General features: G+C 40.5%; 3 protein-coding genes across 14 annotated transcripts in view; 1 reads left to right on the top strand and 2 right to left on the bottom strand.

Moving 5' to 3' along the window:
• Positions 1 to 2,365, bottom strand: part of BLTP3A (bridge-like lipid transfer protein family member 3A) — a 60,216-nt gene extending 57,851 nt beyond the window's left edge. For all 5 annotated transcript variants that reach the window (XM_026719984.2, XM_026719983.2, XM_087929564.1 and 2 more), the window contains exon 1: positions 2,132 to 2,365. In XM_026719984.2, the coding sequence (XP_026575769.2) occupies positions 2,132 to 2,175 (44 nt within the window). In that variant the 5' untranslated portion in view covers positions 2,176 to 2,365. The remainder of the gene's footprint in view (positions 1 to 2,131) is intronic.
• Positions 2,366 to 8,385: 6,020 nt separating this feature from the next.
• SNRPC (small nuclear ribonucleoprotein polypeptide C) lies at positions 8,386 to 13,913 on the bottom strand. Its single transcript, XM_026719998.2, has 6 exons — positions 13,786 to 13,913; positions 13,092 to 13,134; positions 12,618 to 12,726; positions 11,054 to 11,143; positions 10,701 to 10,805; positions 8,386 to 8,760 (listed from the first exon to the last, which is right to left on the bottom strand). The coding sequence occupies exons 1-6, from the start codon at positions 13,911 to 13,913 to the stop codon at positions 8,636 to 8,638; spliced, it is 600 nt and encodes a 199-aa protein (XP_026575783.2). The 3' UTR covers positions 8,386 to 8,635.
• Positions 13,886 to 18,866, top strand: part of ILRUN (inflammation and lipid regulator with UBA-like and NBR1-like domains) — a 61,025-nt gene continuing 56,044 nt past the window's right edge. For 4 of the 8 annotated variants that reach the window (XM_087929586.1, XM_087929589.1, XM_087929587.1 and 1 more), the window contains exons 1-2: positions 13,886 to 14,024; positions 17,681 to 17,927. In XM_087929586.1, coding sequence (XP_087785712.1) covers positions 17,770 to 17,927 — 158 coding nt within the window. In that variant the 5' untranslated portion in view covers positions 13,886 to 14,024; positions 17,681 to 17,769. Of the gene's footprint in view, positions 14,025 to 17,669; positions 17,928 to 18,866 lie in introns of those variants that run through there. The other 4 variants (XM_026720002.2, XM_087929588.1, XM_026720003.2 and 1 more) reach the window with 1 other exon arrangement.

Below are 18,866 nucleotides of genomic sequence, written 5' to 3' on the forward strand. Positions count from 1 at the left end.
AATGATCATTTAACAATTATGCTACTAACTTAAAAACTGCAGTGATTCACTTAACAACTGTGGCAAGAAACATCGTAATATGGAGCAAAACTGACTTAACAACCGCCTTGCTTAGCAACCAAAATTTTGAGCTCAGTTGTGGTTGTAACATTTCCATACAATTAAGTTCTTTTCACTGAGGAAACCAGGCACTTCCATTAAAAGAACAATATACACTATTTACCTAACACTTGACCTGCACTATTCTGTTATTCAGAAAATCATCTATTTGCCAACTAGCACCCTGATAAAAATGTATTTATTATGAAGAATATTGTTGGTATTTTCTAGAATTCTTTCTTAGCTCTTTTACTAGTTATCTTTAGTTCTCTGTTAAGGATTTAAAGGCAGCATTGAAATTTACTGACACTGTACATCTTTATGCAAGCAATGGTCTCTCTTCATAGAATCTGTGCATTATTGTATTTAACATTAAAGTGCTTTGGTACTTAAGGATAATCACCTTTTATAGAATTATGATCATCCCTCCAATATGTGAGCCAGTATAGTTTATGAGTACAATTAATGTTAGACTAATAATAGAGACACACAGGTTTAAAATGCTATACATCCATGAAAATCATTCAGTCAGACACTTTCTTTCCACTTAATCTAGCTTACCATGGTTGGATGTTTATGTTGTAAACTACTAAAAGCCATAGCAAGTACAATTCAGATCAAATCTAATTAAATAATCAATAGGGATTGATGTCTTTGAAAAAAAATGTAAGGAACATATAATAAATTAAGAAGGAGAATGATGTAAATTAGGGAAGTCTGCCTTTCTATGCATATTCTCAATTGTTGCTATTTTGTTTTCAAAGTCAGTGAGCTGAAGTAAGCCACCTCAGCAACTATACTCTCCTGCACCAGAATCCCATTCTATATTCCATATGCAAGAAAAGGGGGAAAGGGCAGAATGACTCTGTGGCAAAGCTATTTATTTCCCATAATATGCAGACTGGGCATTAAGCTACTGAGGATTTGAGGAAGTTAATCTATTTTCCTTCTCGGTTTCTGGGTTTGCTTTCCTAGTCAGAATCATAAGCTGGGGACTTTTAAAGCTTCTCAGATTAAATTATCACATTGTAATTTGCATTTTCCCCTTCAATCCATATTTAACCCAAGAGATTTCATATTAGTAACAACTCATTAACAAGTGAAAATAAAAGCAAGTGTCACACAAATTCCACAAGTTAACTACAGCAATGAGGCTGGCAAATCTACAGATTCCAGATAAAGTGTTACAATAATAGGCTACTGTTTTTCTGTCAAAAAATACAAAATGATTCATTATTCTACTCTTATTTGCTTTTCCATATGAACTTTCCATATAGCTTCTAGATTGCACACAGAGTATTTTTTTAAATTTTATTCTCCCTATAAAGTAGATTAAGCTGATAATATTTTTTTAATTACATTGTAATGTTTCCTATGTTTCACCAAGGAAACATTCATTTGAAATCCTTGAAGGGTCTAGGACACTAGTTGTAAGAAGATGAAAGAAACCACCCGGGGAAGATATGGTCTTTACAAAACAAAAATCAGCAACATCTTAGATCCTTCTCTGCGTTTAAAAGTCAACCTTCATCCACTGTGTGTAAAAGAGGCACACAAAGGACTATTTTAACATACCTTCATTCAAGTGCCATAATACATTGAGAGAATACTATTGCTCAAGGCGGAGGGCGATAACTAAAAGAGCCAATGTAATAGCCACAGCTGAATTTCTTTTAATCCCTGGACAGGGAAAGGGCAGAAGAGACGTCAAAGGGGAAGGGGCAAACTGATCGTAGGGAAGGTGATCAAATATCACATCAGGGAAGAATAAACAACCGCCGGAAAGGCAGGCAGGCGGGCGGGCAGGGGGGGCAGAGAAAGTGGCTAAGAAAATATCTTCGGAGGGTCAGGGGGCTTCGCGAACCTGTCCTCCGCTTTCACTTCGCAGAGCCCCGACCAACTGGGGCCGGCTCTCCACCTGCTGAGTTCCCGGCCTGATCTTCCAGGCCCGCGCCCGCCTACCTTGTGCGCTCGGCGCCCCTCGAACAGCTCCCCAGAGGGGACCCCAACCACCACCCCGGGCCACCTTTACCTGGACAGGTGCTTCAGAATCTGCTTCTTGATGAGACCAGCCATGCTGGGTCAGAGACAGGTTCTCTATCGCCCCGAGTGCCCCGTCATTCCCTTTGTAGCTGTCCGCGCTTCTTGCAGCCCCCGCCGCGGCCGCCGGCAACTCCAGCCATCCCCCGTCCTCTCCTCCCCGCCGCCCCCCCTCCCCTCCGTAGCTGGCTCCGCCAGAATCCCGGCCGCCACCGCGGCAAAGTCCGGCAAAGCCACTCGCGCCCCCGCCCTCTGGAGAGAAACCGGACGGTGTGGCAGCGCCCTCTATTGGCTCACAGGTCCAGGAGCAGCCTCAGCAACCTCTCCGGTTGCCAGCGAAGCGGCTCGGGCGCAAACGTTCTCGCGGCTCCTCTTGCTTCGTCTGGATGAAGCGCTCGCTTGTTCTCATTCGGGCGCTAGAGGAGGTTAGTTTTGAAGAAATACTGGAGCTCCGCATGTCCGGGAATTTTGAACAGACGTAAGAGAGAACCGCGTCCTACATGTTAAAGGAGATTTAGTCTGTATTCGTACAAAGAGACTGGACAGCGAACTGTCAGAAATGGTAGTCTCCTGCTTGAGCGGGGTGGGGTGGACTAGATGACTTTCAAGGTCCCTTCCAACTGTATTATTCTATTCTAAATGCTAAGCCATGATTTATCTCGTTATGGATAATTGAGTAAGTCATTGTCTGAGTTCGCCTAAGTGTTTAAGTTCTAACCATTAAGACAGAGTTCTCAAGTCCCATTGGCAGAACCACAGACAAGCAAATTGTATTTGTGTGACATTTTCAGTCTCCTTCTAGGTAAATTGGAAAAATGTGGGACGGATAATCCAACTGCTGGATAGATTTGTGGAACAACTATACCCACGTGTTGTCTATAATGGGTGGGATATGCAGGGAGTTATGCCAGGGTTCTGCTTGGGCCCAATGCTCCTCCACATCTTCATAAGTTAGATGAGGGAATAGAAAGGATATTCATAAACTTTGTGGATGTCCATAAAGCTGAGGCTGATTGCTAACACTGGAGAAAAGAACCTGACCATTCAATCAGTCAATCAGAATAGAGCTGGAAGGGACCTTGGAGATCTTCTAGTCCAACCCCTGTTCAAACAGGAGACCCATTTCAGACAGCGGTTATCCAGTCTTTTCTTAAAAACCTTTAGTGATGAAGCACCCACAACTTCTGAAGACAAGCTCTTCCACTGGTTAATTGTTCTCACTGTTAGGAATTTTCTCCTTAATTCCAGGTTGCTTCTTTCCTTGGTTAGCTTCCATCATTATTTCTTGTCTTGTCTTCTGGTGCTTTGGAAAATAAGTTGATCCCCTCTTCTTTGTGGCAGCCCCTTAGTTATTGGAACAACGCTGTTATTTTGTCACCCCTAGTCCTACTTTTCTCTAGACTGGCCACACCCAATTCCTGCAACCGTTCTTCACATGTTTTAGTCTCCGGGCCTATTGAATTGAATTGAATTGAAGAGGGACTTGATAGACATGAATATTGGGCCCTATCCAGCCAAATGTTCAGTGTTGAGAAATGTAATGTTCTGTTCTTAGGCAGGAAAAAAAAAACAGATGCGCAGGTACATATTAGGCTTTGCAGTAGTACTTGAAGAAGAAACTGGGTGTTTTGATAAACCACCGATTAACAATTGTGCTGCAGTTGCCAAAATGCAGTTTGGGGTAATAGCAACAGAGAAATATGCTGCACAGGTCCAACTGTACCTGGAATACGGTGTCCAGTTCTGATTGCCACAATCCAACTAAGGGGCTGAAAAGAATGCAGAGAAGACAAGCAAGTACAATAAGGAAGGCTAAATCCTACAAACAGTAATTAAAGGAACTTGCCGTGTTTAGCTTACCAAATAGAAAGCTATAAGGAGACATGATAACATTCCTCCAATACATGAAAAGATATAACAGAGTAGAGGATATGGATTTATTCTTCAGAGCACCTAAGGATAGAGAAAGAACTAATGAGTGGAAGTTTTATAGAGAGAACTCCAGACTGTGAATTAACTATGAGAATTACCTGGGAGAGCTACCATGTTTCTCCAACAATACAGCCTCCACCAGTAGGAAGGCCCAGCATGATTTCTAGGCATGAGGTGAAATTAAGCCCCACCCCCAAAATTTAGGCCTATTTAAACCATGCAATTTCTCACATCGTTCGTTAGAATTACACAAGATGAAGAGAAATGGGGGGAAGGACGGGGGGGGGGGGAAACTTGCCTTTAGGAGTGCCATGCAGGTAGCCTAGGCTAGAATACCCTGATATACTGCTGATAGAACATCAGCCCATAGAAGGTCCCTGAAGGCAGAGTCACCAGCTGCTTCTATCGGCCGGTAGAAGCGACCTCGGGGCGAGCGCTTGTGTGCATTCCCTTCACCACGAGGCCATTTCTATCGGCCGGTAGAAGCAGCTGGTGACTCTGCCTTTGGGGCGCTTCCATCGGCCGATAGAAACGGCCTCGTGGTGAGGTGAGCACGCATTAATTGTCTTTGAATCTACCAGCAGGGCAAGAGAGAAAGCATACGCTTATCTGCGTCTGGGTAAAAATTGTGAGATTGCGACAGAGGGAATGGGAGAAAAGGCCTTAGCCCAAATGTGTTCTTGTTTTGCTTTCCTGCCCATTCTCTGATCAATCTCTCCGGGGTAGCTTTTGGCCTAAAATCGCCCAGGTCTCCCTCAGCTAAAGGAAAGGGGAGGTCTCCAAAGACCATCCCTAACCTCCGCCATTTGAGAGGACTGAACTCATCGCTTCTCAAAGTTAGACCTACTAGTTTTTCAAAAGTTCTTCTGAACGCCTCGGATGGCCGATGAAATCCAGAAATGTCTCGTGATTGAACTCAATCAAAAAAAAAAAAAGAACCTGCACCTTGTCACCAAGTCCCTGATTTTACGGCTCCTCTCTCATCCCAGATTATGCCGAAATAAGGGATTCCGAGGCTGGTGTTGGTTAATTGGTTAATGACGGGTGCTTGTTCAGGCGCTCAGAGAGAGAGAGAGAGAGAGAGAGAGGAAAGGAGGCATCGCTGAAGTTCTCTGACTCCCCTCAACTGTTGGCAGCACCACCTGTGAGCTGTGGCAGGATTGCCTCGGATCATGTGCAGAGTGCCTTCATCGTTCAACTCCCCGCCGCCCCGACTCAAGGTTCATACCAAAATTAGGCCTTTCCAACCAGCCCCTGCAAATATTTGGCTCTCACCAGAGCAATAGGTTTAGCTTCTCCCCGGCCTCCTTCGCTCCAGCTCCCTCACACCCTCCTGTGCCGCCGCGGCCACCCTTTTACACCCACCCCGCTTCCCCACCGCATTCCCATGAGGACCGCTCCTGCTTCTCCTTTCGGGAGCCTGCCCGATCTCCCTTCTAAGGGTAGCCGAGCTCTGCTGCCTCCTCTTCCCTCCCCGGTGGCCCCTCCGCTCCCCAAACCAGCGGTGGCAGCAGGTAAAGGGAGGTCAGCTGCCCTGGGACTTTGGCAGGGTGCCCGGAAAAGGTCTGGCCTGGGGAGGGCGGCAGTGGGAGCCCCGCACATGCTGAGACCTTCCCTCACCAGAAGGGCTTGGCTGACTCGGTGCAGGGACAAGGGCTAGCAGGGGTGGTCTTTGTGTATATGTGTGTGTGTGTGTGTGTGTGTGTGTGTGTGTGAGAGAGAGAGAGAGAGAGAGAGAGAGAGAGAGAGAGAGAGAGAGAGAGAAACTCAGCTTGCTTCCCTTCTGCTAAGAAAAGTTTGCAGCCACTCTCCCACGCACTTTCCCCTCACCACAAAGCTGTTTCTATCGGCCGATGGAAGCATCTGGTGACTCTGCCTTTTGGGAGCTTCCTTCGGCTGATAGAAACAGCCTCGAGGAGAGTGCACGTGGGGTGCTCCTCTCAGGAGCGCCCTGCCGGCAGCCACGCCTCACCCCAAAAGCAGCTGGTGACTCTGCCTTTAGGTGACTCTCCATCGGCTGATAGAAACAGCTTCGTGGCGAGGGGAGTGCGCATGGGTGCTCGCCCCGAGGCCACTTCTACTGGCCGAAAGAAGCAGCTGTTGACTCTACCTTTGGGAAGCTTCCAGTGGCGGCCTCATGGAGAAGTGAGTGCGCATGGGGCACTCTAGGTGGAGGTGCGCATGGGGGAAGGAATTAAGTCACCCCCGAAAAGATGTCCTAGCCATTTTTTCGGGGCTCAAAAAAAAAAAATGAGACCCGGCCTTATTTTATAAGAAACACGGTATTAAGCAGTGGGAAAGCCCAGGGGTGGGATTTAACCGGTGTTACTACCGGTTCGCTGACTATGTTTTGTGCATGCGTTCACGCTTCGCGCACCTCTGACAAACACTTTGGGCGCGTGTAAAAAAAACCATCAGCTGTGCCACCCGGACAGCTGTAATGCTCTGTGCACAAGTGTACAGCATTTGAAAAGCCTTTTTTCCTGCTTTTTCAACCTCAGCTGTGCCGCGCAAAGCAGCTGAGGTTGAAAAATCAGGAAATAAAGCACAGGTAAGAGCCCGGGTGGGTGGGTGGGCCAAACAGCAGCAAGCACAGAACCGGTTCGGTGTCTGCTGCTCTTCAGAGCTACCGGTTCTTTAGAACTGGGCAGAACCGGTAGCATCCCATCCCTGGGAAAGCCGTATGGAAGTCTCCTAAGCCAGATATTACTTCCTCCAATCTTGTCCAATAGAACTGTCCTTCTTAAAAATCCATTGTCCACTTGCACTATATGCTCAAGTATGTAAGTTTGTGTATGCTCATCATTACTTTCATGTTTTTACTTATTTTAATTAAAATGTACATTTTACATACTCTCTTTCAATGGCTTAAAATATATTTGAAATTATATGACAGAATTTTTCTTTGTTCAAAGTTAAATTTAAATGTACTCAGTGACTTTTCAAACGTTTAGTTACGAAGGTCTCTAATAGCTTTTAGATGGTTAACAATTTCTAAAACTCTTGCAAACTTACTGTCCTTTAAAAGTTCTGCTGCAATTTCTTTGTCTCTTAATGCTCAAACTTGTGCAAGACTATTATCCTAAAGTCACCTTATGAAGAGTAGCTGTCCGGATCACATTTGGGCAACCTTCCTACTTTCCCTATCCAGAGAGATTCTGAAGAATGGCGTATTCACCAGTTCTTCAATATTTGTTGTGGTTGTCAGCTCCGCTTTCACAGAGACATCTTCAGTTTACCTTGCCTCACCGAAATTAGCGTTTTCACATTTCCATTAGTTTATATTTTTCAAGTTTCAAATGCATTTGTTCTTGTAAAATAAGATTACAGATAGCCCTAAATTAATGGCAGTAATTGAGACCAACATTTCTGCTACTAAGCAATTTGGTTGTAAAGCATATCATCACATGGCCGTGTTGCTTAGCAACAATAATCCTGGCACTGCTCCTGCCAGCTTCTGCTAACTTTGCCACATCAAGTGGTAATCCCGAAGGAGGAAGTTTATGAAAGGCTTTCTCTAAATATTACAATATATTTCTGTGGTTGCTTATGCTGTAAAATTAATTCACTGACATGTAGTTTAAAGCACACTTTGTGTGTTTTCAAAATGTTTAATTTTAACAATGCATATATTTTCTGTACAGCTGAAGAAATAAAGCATAAGTTACTGAAATATTTACCACTAAGAACCATCTGGAATACTGATTATCATTGCTATGTCATTCCACCAATGTAACAAGTATCAAGATGCAAAATCATTCTCATTTCAAATTGTGCAAACTATTCTCTGGCAGAATACAATAATCCTGCTACTAAGGAGTAGAAAGTTTAATTTAGTCTCCTTTTTTCCTACCCCACCCACAACTAGGGGTAGTTTCACAATGGTATTCTAAACACTGTAAGGAAGGAAGCCCTCAAAACAGATTGTTATAGAACAATGATCAAAGTGGTTAGGCCTAGGGTGAAGAGAATACTAGACCTCATCACTTTAGAGCAGGTATGTCAAACTCATGTCATCACAGCAGTGTCATGCGTCATATTGGGACTTTTTTCTCCCGGGTGTGGGGGTGGCCAGCACATGACCTATCCAGCCTGTGGGCCAGGACTTTGACAGCCCTGCTCTAGTAAAAGCACACTAAGTATGAGAGCAAGCTAGGAATTAAGTGTTAATAATAGAGTGCCTAAGCAAGTTTGAAAGGTATGGAAAGGATCACCCACCATGAGCAGTGCCATTTTTGGGAAGAAGCATGCCACCATTAATTATAACTATTTTAATGGAATCATTCTAGTTTCAGCACACAAAATACGAGAAACCAATATCAATATTTTATTTTAACAACAAGCATGAAAAATCATTTGGGAAATGCTACAAAACCTCTGTCCAAATTTTATGGTTCCCCGCCCCCCCGCTCCATCTCCCTCCCTCAATTTTAGATTATAAATTTTTAAAAAAATGTTGATAATTTGGGCAATGCAACTTCCACAGCTTATCAGAAAGGTATACATCAAAAAGAAAGAAAGAAAAGAAAAGAAAAAAGAAAGGAGTAGCAGGTCCAATTCCACTTTATCTGTCTGGGCGAGCCATTCCTGGTCTGGCTGGTACCATCATAGGTCTGGATGGAGGTCTCATCATTGGTGGTCCTGGCATCATTGGCATATGTCCTCCCATAGGTGGCCTCATTCCTGGAGCTATGAAGGAAAAAGAAAACATAATATAAAAGAACATATCACTGATTTATAGGCCAATATGTCACAATGCTTATCTAATTTCTGATTAAAAGAATCTTTCAATTTCTGTGGAGCACTTTCTATGTTTTCTTTACATTTTGCAACACAAAAACAAATTCAAAGAAAATTTTATGTGGATTAAAACTATTAGATGTAAAGGAATACAAAGTTGATTTATTTGAAAAAGGAAGGTAAAACAAAATATCTTGTTCTAGAAACTCCTTGTGGACTTTCCTCTGACATAGGGACTGAAAAGATGATTTTAATGGATTTATTTATAGATAAGAAATAGGATATAGGATGGAGAGATAAAAGTCTGTAACCTTATAGGGTCTTAATCACAGGTGTCAAACTCGATTTCATTGAGAACCACGTTAGGGTTGTGTTTGACCTCAGGGGGTTGAGGAGGACATGGCCAGTTCGATGTCATCCGTGTCGTTTTTAGCCGTGACAGCCTCCTGCAGCCTCCTGCCAGCAAAAACGGAGCTCAGGGGCGGCCCCTTCCAAGCTCTGTTTTCACTGACAGAGACACCCCAGGCCAGTCCTTTGCGGTTTCCAGGATGGCCCTGTGGGCCAGATCTAAACACCCTGCGGGCTGAATCCAGCCCACGGGCTTGAGTTTGACGCCCCTGGTCTAGATTCAATAATTTATTTACTTGTTCTGATAAAAGTCATATATTTCTTATTGTATTCTTACTTCTTTCATCTCATTTTGTTGTATTTTTTACTGTTCTTTCTATTCTTTTCTTTTCTTTTTTAAGTTTAGTTTGTATTATACTTTTATAAACAAAATTCTTAATAAAAATTACACAGTTGTTCCACTACAACTGCCTCAAGTGGTTTTTCTATATGCTCTATTTTGATATTAGGAGTCTAGCCAAATTGTTTTGAAATCAAGCAAATTCTTCTAAAGCTTTTATTGCATATTTATTTGCTTGGAAGGCCTGGCAATGAAGGCAACCAGAGCATGAAAGAATGAAGAAAAAAATCCTGTCAGAATAATTCATGAACTGGAATAGAGCTTAGTAACAAGGTCAGCCAATGAGAACTGAATTGGGGCTGAAACTTAAAGAGAGAATCTGGACATGGTTTATCTCTGTTCTGTGCTCAGCTTTAAAGTGAAAGAAAAACTTGCTTGCTTGCTGAAACTGAATTCTGCTCTGAACTACTGCTACTTGTGTTTTTGCTTATGTTACGTTGAAAGAATTTACAAATGGTATTGTAAACTTTACTCATATTATGTTTATAAAGAAGTTAATGATCCTGCTGAATCAGTCATCTGTGTGTTTTCTGGACTTGAGTTTATGCTGCAAACTTTTAACGAATCCAACCTCTTCAGAGCAAGAAAACTACACTACAAAAATGTGTCTTGTCCTTTTTAGAGTCCCAACTAATAAATGAAATACAGCAAAACAAGATTGAGAGGAAGGAAGGAAGGAAGGAAATAAAATTTCACATATAGTTTTAGCCTGTTTCCTTCCTTCTGTAAACCTACATATCACAATTTGATCAGTGAGAGAAATTAGTAAAGTAACTCCAAAGTAAAGAGGTCTGAAAATTATAGAAAAGAAATACTTGGAGTTTCTCTGTTCAGTAACAATAAGATTTGCAGTAACAAATCTTTATCCCTAAATGTTCTAGTCATCCTTCTGCAGTGGTACTGGCACAGTCCTGTTTTTTTTCATGGGAATTTCTTGTGGCAACCCACAATACACCACTTCTAAAGATTTTTTTCCTTGCTATGGCACAGTCCAAATTTTGATCCTTGATAATCACTAGCCATCTTTTAATATACAGGTTTGCTGTTCCACAAAAAGGATGTAATATAACAGCAGCTAGTCTTTTACCATACACATTTTCAGAATAGGAAGATGTAAGCATTTATTCAATCTACAACCTACCAGGTCCAACTGGCATCATTCCTGGAGGTGGTGGTCCCATCATTGGCATCATTGGTGGTCCACCCATATGGGGTGCTGGCATCATACCAGGCCGTGGAGGACCAGCTAAAGTATAGCAAAAAAACAAATAGCAATCTTATATCAATTCAGTATCTCAAAATGCAAAACATTTTAGTTGTGTTAAAGTTTATGTACAAATAGCAAGTGCCTATTGGATCATAACTTATTAGGAACAGGAGCAATGTTCTTTAAAACGAACAACTAATATTAAAATAAAATAATATAGTATTCTCTTACTGTAGATTTCTATATACTAGATTTACCAGAAATAGAGTAACAATATCCATACATACGGATATTAGGTGGTGGTGGTATCATTGCTCCTCCAGGAGGTGGAGCAGAGAACGGGGTAGGTGGGATTTTGCCTTGCTGAAATGCAGCCGCTGTATTAATGGGAAAAGCAAAAAGATATAAATATTAATACTGAAAAAATATTTTTGCAATTATTGTACAACATGTACAGTGCAACTCTGTAAAGTTTCAAATAATCCACCTTATTAAGGTATACAATTGTCTGGATTTATTTCTTAGTGAAAATATTTAATTTCAAAATCAAATTCTACCAATTTCATCAATTTTAAATGTACTTTCAAGTATAAAAATAAGATTACCATATAACACACAAATGCTTTTTCCAAGCTTCTACTTTTTCCACAATTTGCGCACTGATACAAATTCTGTGAGAATTATTCCCAGCTCAGTCTGAAATTCTAAATATATTTACTAGCAAGTTACAGTGATCAACTTCCATGTAAAATATTTATGAAGAAACTGAAAGCAGTAAGTGAATAAAATAAGAGTTGCTTTTCAAAACCTCAAACAAGGTACCAATGTGTTCAGAAAATTTCAAATTAAAAATAATTTTCTAAATATTTTAAACAAAACCATTTAAATATTAAATACTAATATTAAATATTTCTTATGAAATACTGACTATATCAAGGGTTTTCTTTTAGGAATTTAGAATATGCATTCAATAATTTACATTAAAATATAGCAGTTATTTCTACCTAGCATAGGCTATAAACTTTTAGAATCCCTGTTTCTAGTACAGGAAGCTGAGGAAGACATCGATTTTCTATAGACACTAATCACAAGGTAAAGAAAGCATGTAAACACATGGCTTATGAAATTCTTTCCAAACCCTTTAATGTTCTGGATTATGTGACCAACAAGGAGAGGTTCTAAATGGAGGAGGTGGCAAGAATCCAAGTTACTACCCAAATTCTTTTATCATGGGGATGCAATGAGTCCATTGGAGCTGGGTGCAAATTGTAGATTACAGGAACCAGGAGCACTACTCAGGTGACCCTGAGGACACAGATAAACCTTCAAGTGCGTCAGTGACCTTCTAAATAAAGGATCCAAATGACCAGTTGTCCAGGAATATAAATCCTTCCATTCCCCACTATCCCGTCAGAGCTGAAGAAGCTTCAATGAAAAGCGAAATGTCTTCCAAGAAAAACAAGAAAGTCCTGCTGCATCCTGAAAAAGCACCTTTGGGACAACCATGATCCGGATGACTGAGAATCTCTGCAGACTTATGGTAAATAAAGATTAAATAAATATATTTATTTCTCAGCAGTCCTCAACTAGCTCCAGCCTATTTTTGAAGTTTAGATTTCTTTTGCTGGTTCTCCCAGCACTTAATTTGGTCCTATTCCTTATAGATCAAATTTATGTCTGCCATACATTGTCCATTAGTTTATGGACAATTAATCTGCTATCAAACACAATCCTAAAGAACTTTACATAATTTTATTCCCACATTTTATGAGATTAGAACAAAAGTGTTCGTACTTCATACCAGAACTTCAGGCCTGAGAAATACAAAGTAATATTTGAAATAAGACTTACTTGTTTTATCTATCAGGCTCTGTGCTTGTTCTTCCATCCATTTTTGATAGTAATCTTTTACATTCTCTTTATGTTTCCTGCCACTGCAATGGGTTTTTCTCACAGACGGCTGGAAGAAAAGAACACCCCATTACTCTCCAAACACTCATTACAAACCCAAAATTTATCTCCAATGCATATATCTGGTTACAAAAATAGCCTCCCAATAAATTATCACAGCCTTTAACATTTGCATTTATGTTACACAAGTTCATTTCTCTCTCATTGCTTTAATTATAACTGCAATTAAACACATATTTAAATAGATGCAGCATGAGTATCTAAACACATTCTCATCACTTTTTACACCTGCCTACAAATATATTAAATAATCAGTTTTAAACTCCAATGCTTAACTACGGAATATAATCAGAACTAACAATTGAATGGGAAAATGTTAAATTTCTGATCATAACACTGAAAATTTCTACTTACAGAGTCATGGGTGAGATAAGTATCACAGTAATCACAATAAAACCTGAAAGGCAAAATTCATAGGAAGTAGGAATAATTACTACTAGGTTCTTTAACAAATGTTAGAAAATGGTTAACATATTTCAGTAAGCCAACCAATTTAATTCTTTGCTTTCATAATAAAAGCATATTTTTCTTCAAATATCTTAAATGTTCAGTTGCATTTACTTCAAATATATTACTAAAGCTGTATGTCCATCAATTCTCTGTAATAGATAAAATTAGGAGAAAAAAAGACGTGTGTCACATGTTTCTTTATAAATAATCACACAATAAAATATATCAGGATCAGCAGTTTTTAACAGCTAGGATCTCGCAATCTTAGACCCAACTCCTGATTTTGGAAACATCAATCATACACAATTCATTTCAGCAAACAGCCAAAATGGAAGGGGGGCTGCTGTTAGTATCCAATGCATTTTGGCAGTCAAGGAAATTTATATTCCTGGTAATGTATTTCCAAAAAGCGAGAAAGAGGCGGGGAGAAACTTCAACCGCAAATACTGGAGGAAAAACTAAAGCGATGTTCAAATAAGAATCCATTTAGCCAAGCAATAAGAGACGCTTATTCGTATTGCAGAATCTTCTTCTTCAGAACACATTCTCCCACCCAGCCATCCTGCATTTTCATCCCTAATCTACCCACTTCACTCACTTCGGCATGTTGACTCCAGGCGATGCGGTTCCGACTCCCTCAAAAACGTTGTTCGGAAATGACGTTTTTGTTGCGCGACGTAGTTTTTTTACATTACATAAACAGCACTTCCGGTAAGCGTCAAACATTTCTATCGGTAAGACTGTCGGCTTGCGCGAAGGGGTTGCTCTGTGGCGGAAATCTTACCGCAGGTCGAAAGCGCTCAGCGATTATAGCTATCGTTGTACCTCCTCAGTGATGTATGTTGACGTTTTATAGATTGCGGACGTTTCTGCTTCGTGTTCCTTTTTTCCTTTCATAAATGTTTTGAAGTTCAATTTTCTTCGTTCCCAGTCAGTAATTCGGGATTATGTGACAATTGTAGCTCAGTCATTTTGGGGTACAGCTGGTTATAGTTCACAGTATAAAGGAATGGGGCGGGAAGGGATTACGGAGGAAAGAACTGTAGTATTTATATAATAGGGTTTTGAGATTCAGAACTTGTATCAGATAGGTTGTTCATAGATCAATCAATTTGTACTGGGTGATGTAAATATTTTCCTAATTATAGAAGCAACAGCTCTTGCTCTTTTCCCCCCTACCACAATTGTTTAAAGGATTTTGCCAGTAATAGACATATTGATTGGTGCAATATCCTAGTTGGATTACAGTATGGGAACATAAATTTGCATAGGCAACTGTAAACTGTTGATTGATGATCTTAACTTTAACCCATATGGTGGGTAAAAGTGAGACAGCTGAAATAAGCAATGTCATCAATTAGTGTGTACAACTCACTGGTAGATTAAAAAAAGGAACAAAAGCTGAACCAAGCAAGCTATATTTCTTTCAGTAATATACTTTAAAATTAACACTGGAAGTCATTCAGAACAGAACAACTAGCCGTATCAGTTTCCGAGTGAATCAAACTAGCTGAATTCATCAGAAATAGAATGGATTAAAGTATTAACAACCAAAAACTTCAAGAACTGCTCTAATATTTCATATTTCTGAAAAATTTGCAGCAGCCTGATGAACTAAATATGACGGTTGCACAATACTAGGAGGAGAGTAGAACAAATCCTAAATCTTCCATAAGTCTTACTATCCATGTAGGGATTTTTGAAATAATTGGCAAAATACTGCCTTTTCAGCTAGCCAATCTTAGGGCTGTTTCTTATGCTTTCCTCCCAATCATGAATGAAAATTACTTATATGACTGCATTTTCCCACAATCATATCTCAATGTTTCGACCAGACAGTAGGCAATCGGGTCAGTTCCCCCCTTCTTACCTCAGTTAGTTGACTTGGGATTAGTTAACATAGTTATAATTCTTATAATATTTGTATTTGCAATGTGCTATACACATGGCTACATTTGAAGACCATCCGGAAGTTACAGAAGGTTCAAAATGTGGCAGTGCTAGTAGGAATACTCACTACTTCTGTTCATGTGTAACTGCTGCTAAATAGCAGTTCCATTTGCTATCAATTGGCTTTAAGGTGGTAGGTTGTTAATCTTTATAACTCTTCCATACATTTGGGCAGAGTGGATATGCACTGTCTGTTCTATTAAATGTTACTCTCAGGACTTAGCAAGTGTGCCTTAGGAAGTGTGCTGTTCCACCCCTTGGAATCATCCCTCCAGAAATTCTGATGGTGCCTATTCTGGGGTTCGGAAAAGCCCTTAAAATTTGGTTTTGTTCCTTGGTGTAGTAGAGCATAAGTGTCAAACTCACACCACGGTGGTGTAAAATGACATATTGGGTCTTTTTTCCCCCCTTTGCTAAACCAGGTGTGGGCGTGGCTGGGAATTTGACAGCCCTGGTGTAGAGTAAATGTGTTGAGGGAGGGAGGGTTGCATCATGCTTTATACTATCTGTTTTAGTTAACCTTGCATTAGATTTTGTAAGCCACTTAGAGTCTATTAGTGTGGGTTCAATGAAATAAATAGTGGAATATAATATATAGGATACAAATATATATGTATCTAGAATTCTAGTCAAATAGTAATGCAGATATGAAGTACCTATCTTGTATAAAATACAGGGAATGAACTTTTTATTAATCATGTATTTAATGTTGGCAGCTTAGCCAAGTAGAAGAATTATTTTGGAATATTTAACATGGTATATGTTTTCTTTATACAATTTATCCACTGCTTGAATTCCAATAGTCTCTAAGTGGTTTGTGGATATTAGTCATACATAACTAATAAATACAGCAAATTACATTTGATCATTAAAATTGAGAGCTCCATACTTAAAATATAAACTTCCAAAATTGCTGATCACAATTGTTCATTCACATAATTATTTAATCATAGATTATAATAAACTAAGTACTAGATTCTTGCTAAACATTCACATTTATTTGGGATTTAAAAGCTTCACTAAATTTAATGGAGCTTATTTCAGTTTCAATTTCATCAATTAGTATAAGTTCTAAATGGGTATTTTATTTTTCTATCTCAGAGTTAGAAAATAAAAACAAACAGCCTTATTAATAACCAATACAATTTGAGTGGGCAGTAAAACAGATGTAGAAGTAGGTTTTATAGACAGCTTGCTAAATATTGGCAATGGTTACTCTTAAATTTATAGAAAATAAAATTAAAACTTAAAAAATCATTATCAATTATTTGTTGTCTCATTTCCTCAAATGCAAAACATGAATATTCCTTTGCCTGTAATAAACTATTCAGTTTTTTTATATCTGCCATGAAACACAAAATGCAACTCATTTCATAAGGTGCAAGTCATCTGAACCAGTTTCTTAGCCATCTTTGTGATAATTGTATCCCATTCTTTTTTAATGATGACCATAACAACAAAAAATCCAGTGGCTCAGTTAAAAGGGGGATGGAGAGGAAGAAAAAGCCCATAAAATTAAATAAAGTTGTTGTTAGCCTTCCATTTCTATGTCAAAAGTCCGGAAGCAAACGTTAACATAGTTAGTCCCTTCCAGATTTCAGGCAAAACACAGAAAGGTGGGGTTATCTGAAAGATGGGCAATGGAGATAACCTATAATATACATCGCAAATAAGAACTATAACAATGGTCTAAGAGTTATGTGTTTTGAATCCCTTCTTTATGGAAAATCAGATTTGTAGGATATAAAATATGATTTAGGAAATGCAAATGGTAATCAACTAATTTCCTCTTATTTGCACGCGACTGATTCACTGAGTTAAATGTCCTTCCTGTCCAAACGGGGGGAAAAAACAATACAAAAACAATAGAGCAACAAATACTTTAATGACCTTCATACACACGGAAGTTAGAAATCCCATGGGATTCCAAGAAAGTCCCCAAACAAAGACGGGCAAGGCTCAGTGCGATCTAAGGTTACTATTGCAGCTCAAATGTTTATTATAAAGTCTCTTTTGAGCAGAACTCGGCTCCATTGTGAACTCCGGTCTTGGAGGCAGCAAAAGGGAAGTAAGTTTACCACTGTCCCTTTCCAAGGAATCGTTTGAATTTCTCCGTCGAGTCTCCAGCCCTGACTCAGCCCCACTTCCGAGCCCACGTAACTTCAGTCGTGGATTGTCACCTGAGACTGAGACCCCGCGTGGAAAAAAAAATCGCTCTAAGACAGGGGTCTCCCACCTTGGCAACTTTAAGACTTGCGGACTTCCACCCCCAGAATTCCTCAGCCAACTTTGCTGAGAATTCTGGGGGTGGAAGTCCGCAAGTCTTAAAGTTGCCAAAGTGGGAGACCTCTGCTCTAAGATCAGCTCATTTAGTGCTTAACTATGTTTTTCTTAGACTGAAAGATTTGTATTTTGATCCCTCGAGGCTGACGTCATCATGTTTGTGAAATCACGGTACGTGCTGACGTTACGCCACGGCGTCGGCGTGCTTTGCGTGCTGTTCGCTCACTCGCTCGTTCTCCCTCCCCCCCTCCCCCATGCAGCTTTGAGCAGGCGGCAGCGGCGGCTCACGGGCAGCCCGGGGCCTAGTGGAAGGGGCCGGGCTGGCGCGGGAAGAAGAGGTCGCGCCGCCATGGAGGGGATGGACGTGGATCTGGACGCCGAGCTGATGCAGAAGTTCAGCTGTCTGGGAACCACCGACAAGGACGTGCTCATTGGCGAATTTCAGCGGCTCCTTGGCTTTCAACTCAGCCCGGCTGGCTGCGCCTTCTTCCTGGACATGACGAACTGGTACACCGCTGGGAGGAGTGGGACGGGATGGGACCACGGCGACGAGTAGTTGGAGAAGTGGGGAGGGCCGAGTTGGAGAGGTGGGGAAACTCACTTTGCCAGGCCCAGCTTGTTCTCCCGAGACCCTCAAACTCCTGACTAGGGAAGTTACCCCGCGAAATGGAGCTCAGTCGAGAATTTGTCCGTAGGTGAGGAGTAAATGTCAGGTGGAGCAGCTCCGTCAGATGTAAACAACCCTGATGTGACGCTTCTTCCCTTGCAGGACAAGTCATACAGGTGCAGTCCCCTTATCTGTCCAAGGCGTCGTGTGAGGCCTTCTTCCTATATAGTGGTCAGGCTTCCTATACTAGGGTTCAAATCTCGTTTTTTGCTCGACCTGGCTTGTTCTTTGTAACTGGTTCCATCACAGTGCGGGTTGTTATTTTTATAACCTCTGTTACTTAACCCGAAAAGACGGAACCATCTTCAGCGTTTTGAATTTTTTAAAAAAATATCTGTTCAGGCTTTAAAGGCATTTTGAAGCTATACAAAGCTGAATGTGATATAATAATATATAACAAGCCGTTCTGTATGCCCCTTCCTCAAAGGCATCCTGCTTCTTTTCCTTTAAATTTGAAGTTAGTCATATTTTGATTTCTTCTGCTTATGGAAGTTTTGTGTATGTTTTTGCTTTCCCTTTATTGCCCCCAGCAGTATGGTGAGTCATTGAAGAAGGGAAGCTTGCGCCCTGAATCAAGCCTTTTTGTGTGTGTTAGTGAAATTGAAATAGAATTGTCTACAATTTTGCCTGATTGGCCACATTCTCAAAACTTTTATTCAGTTTTAATCACCACCTGCTTATTACAGAACTTTTAGTTTACAGGCTTGTAAACAGAAAGGAAACAGAAAGCTATGCATGCTGTCTGTGAATACAGGTGGTGTAAAGTCAGGGTATGTTTT

The sequence above is a fragment of the Pseudonaja textilis genome, chromosome 3 (assembly GCF_049901715.1).
Source record: "Pseudonaja textilis isolate UNSWEBS1 chromosome 3, rPseTex1.2, whole genome shotgun sequence".
NCBI classification, from domain to species: domain Eukaryota; kingdom Metazoa; phylum Chordata; class Lepidosauria; order Squamata; family Elapidae; genus Pseudonaja; species Pseudonaja textilis.

Excerpts from the sequence above, each read along its gene's own strand:
- SNRPC (XM_026719998.2), bottom strand. The coding sequence starts at position 13,913 with ATGTTTGACGCTTACCGGAAGTGCTGTTTATGTAATGTAAAAAAACTA. Across the intron at positions 11,144-12,617 it reads GAGCCTGATAGATAAAACAA|CGGCTGCATTTCAGCAAGGC; the intron begins GTAAGTCTTATT and ends CCATTAATACAG. Across the intron at positions 8,761-10,700 it reads AATGATGCCAGTTGGACCTG|CTCCAGGAATGAGGCCACCT; the intron begins GTAGGTTGTAGA and ends TTTCCTTCATAG.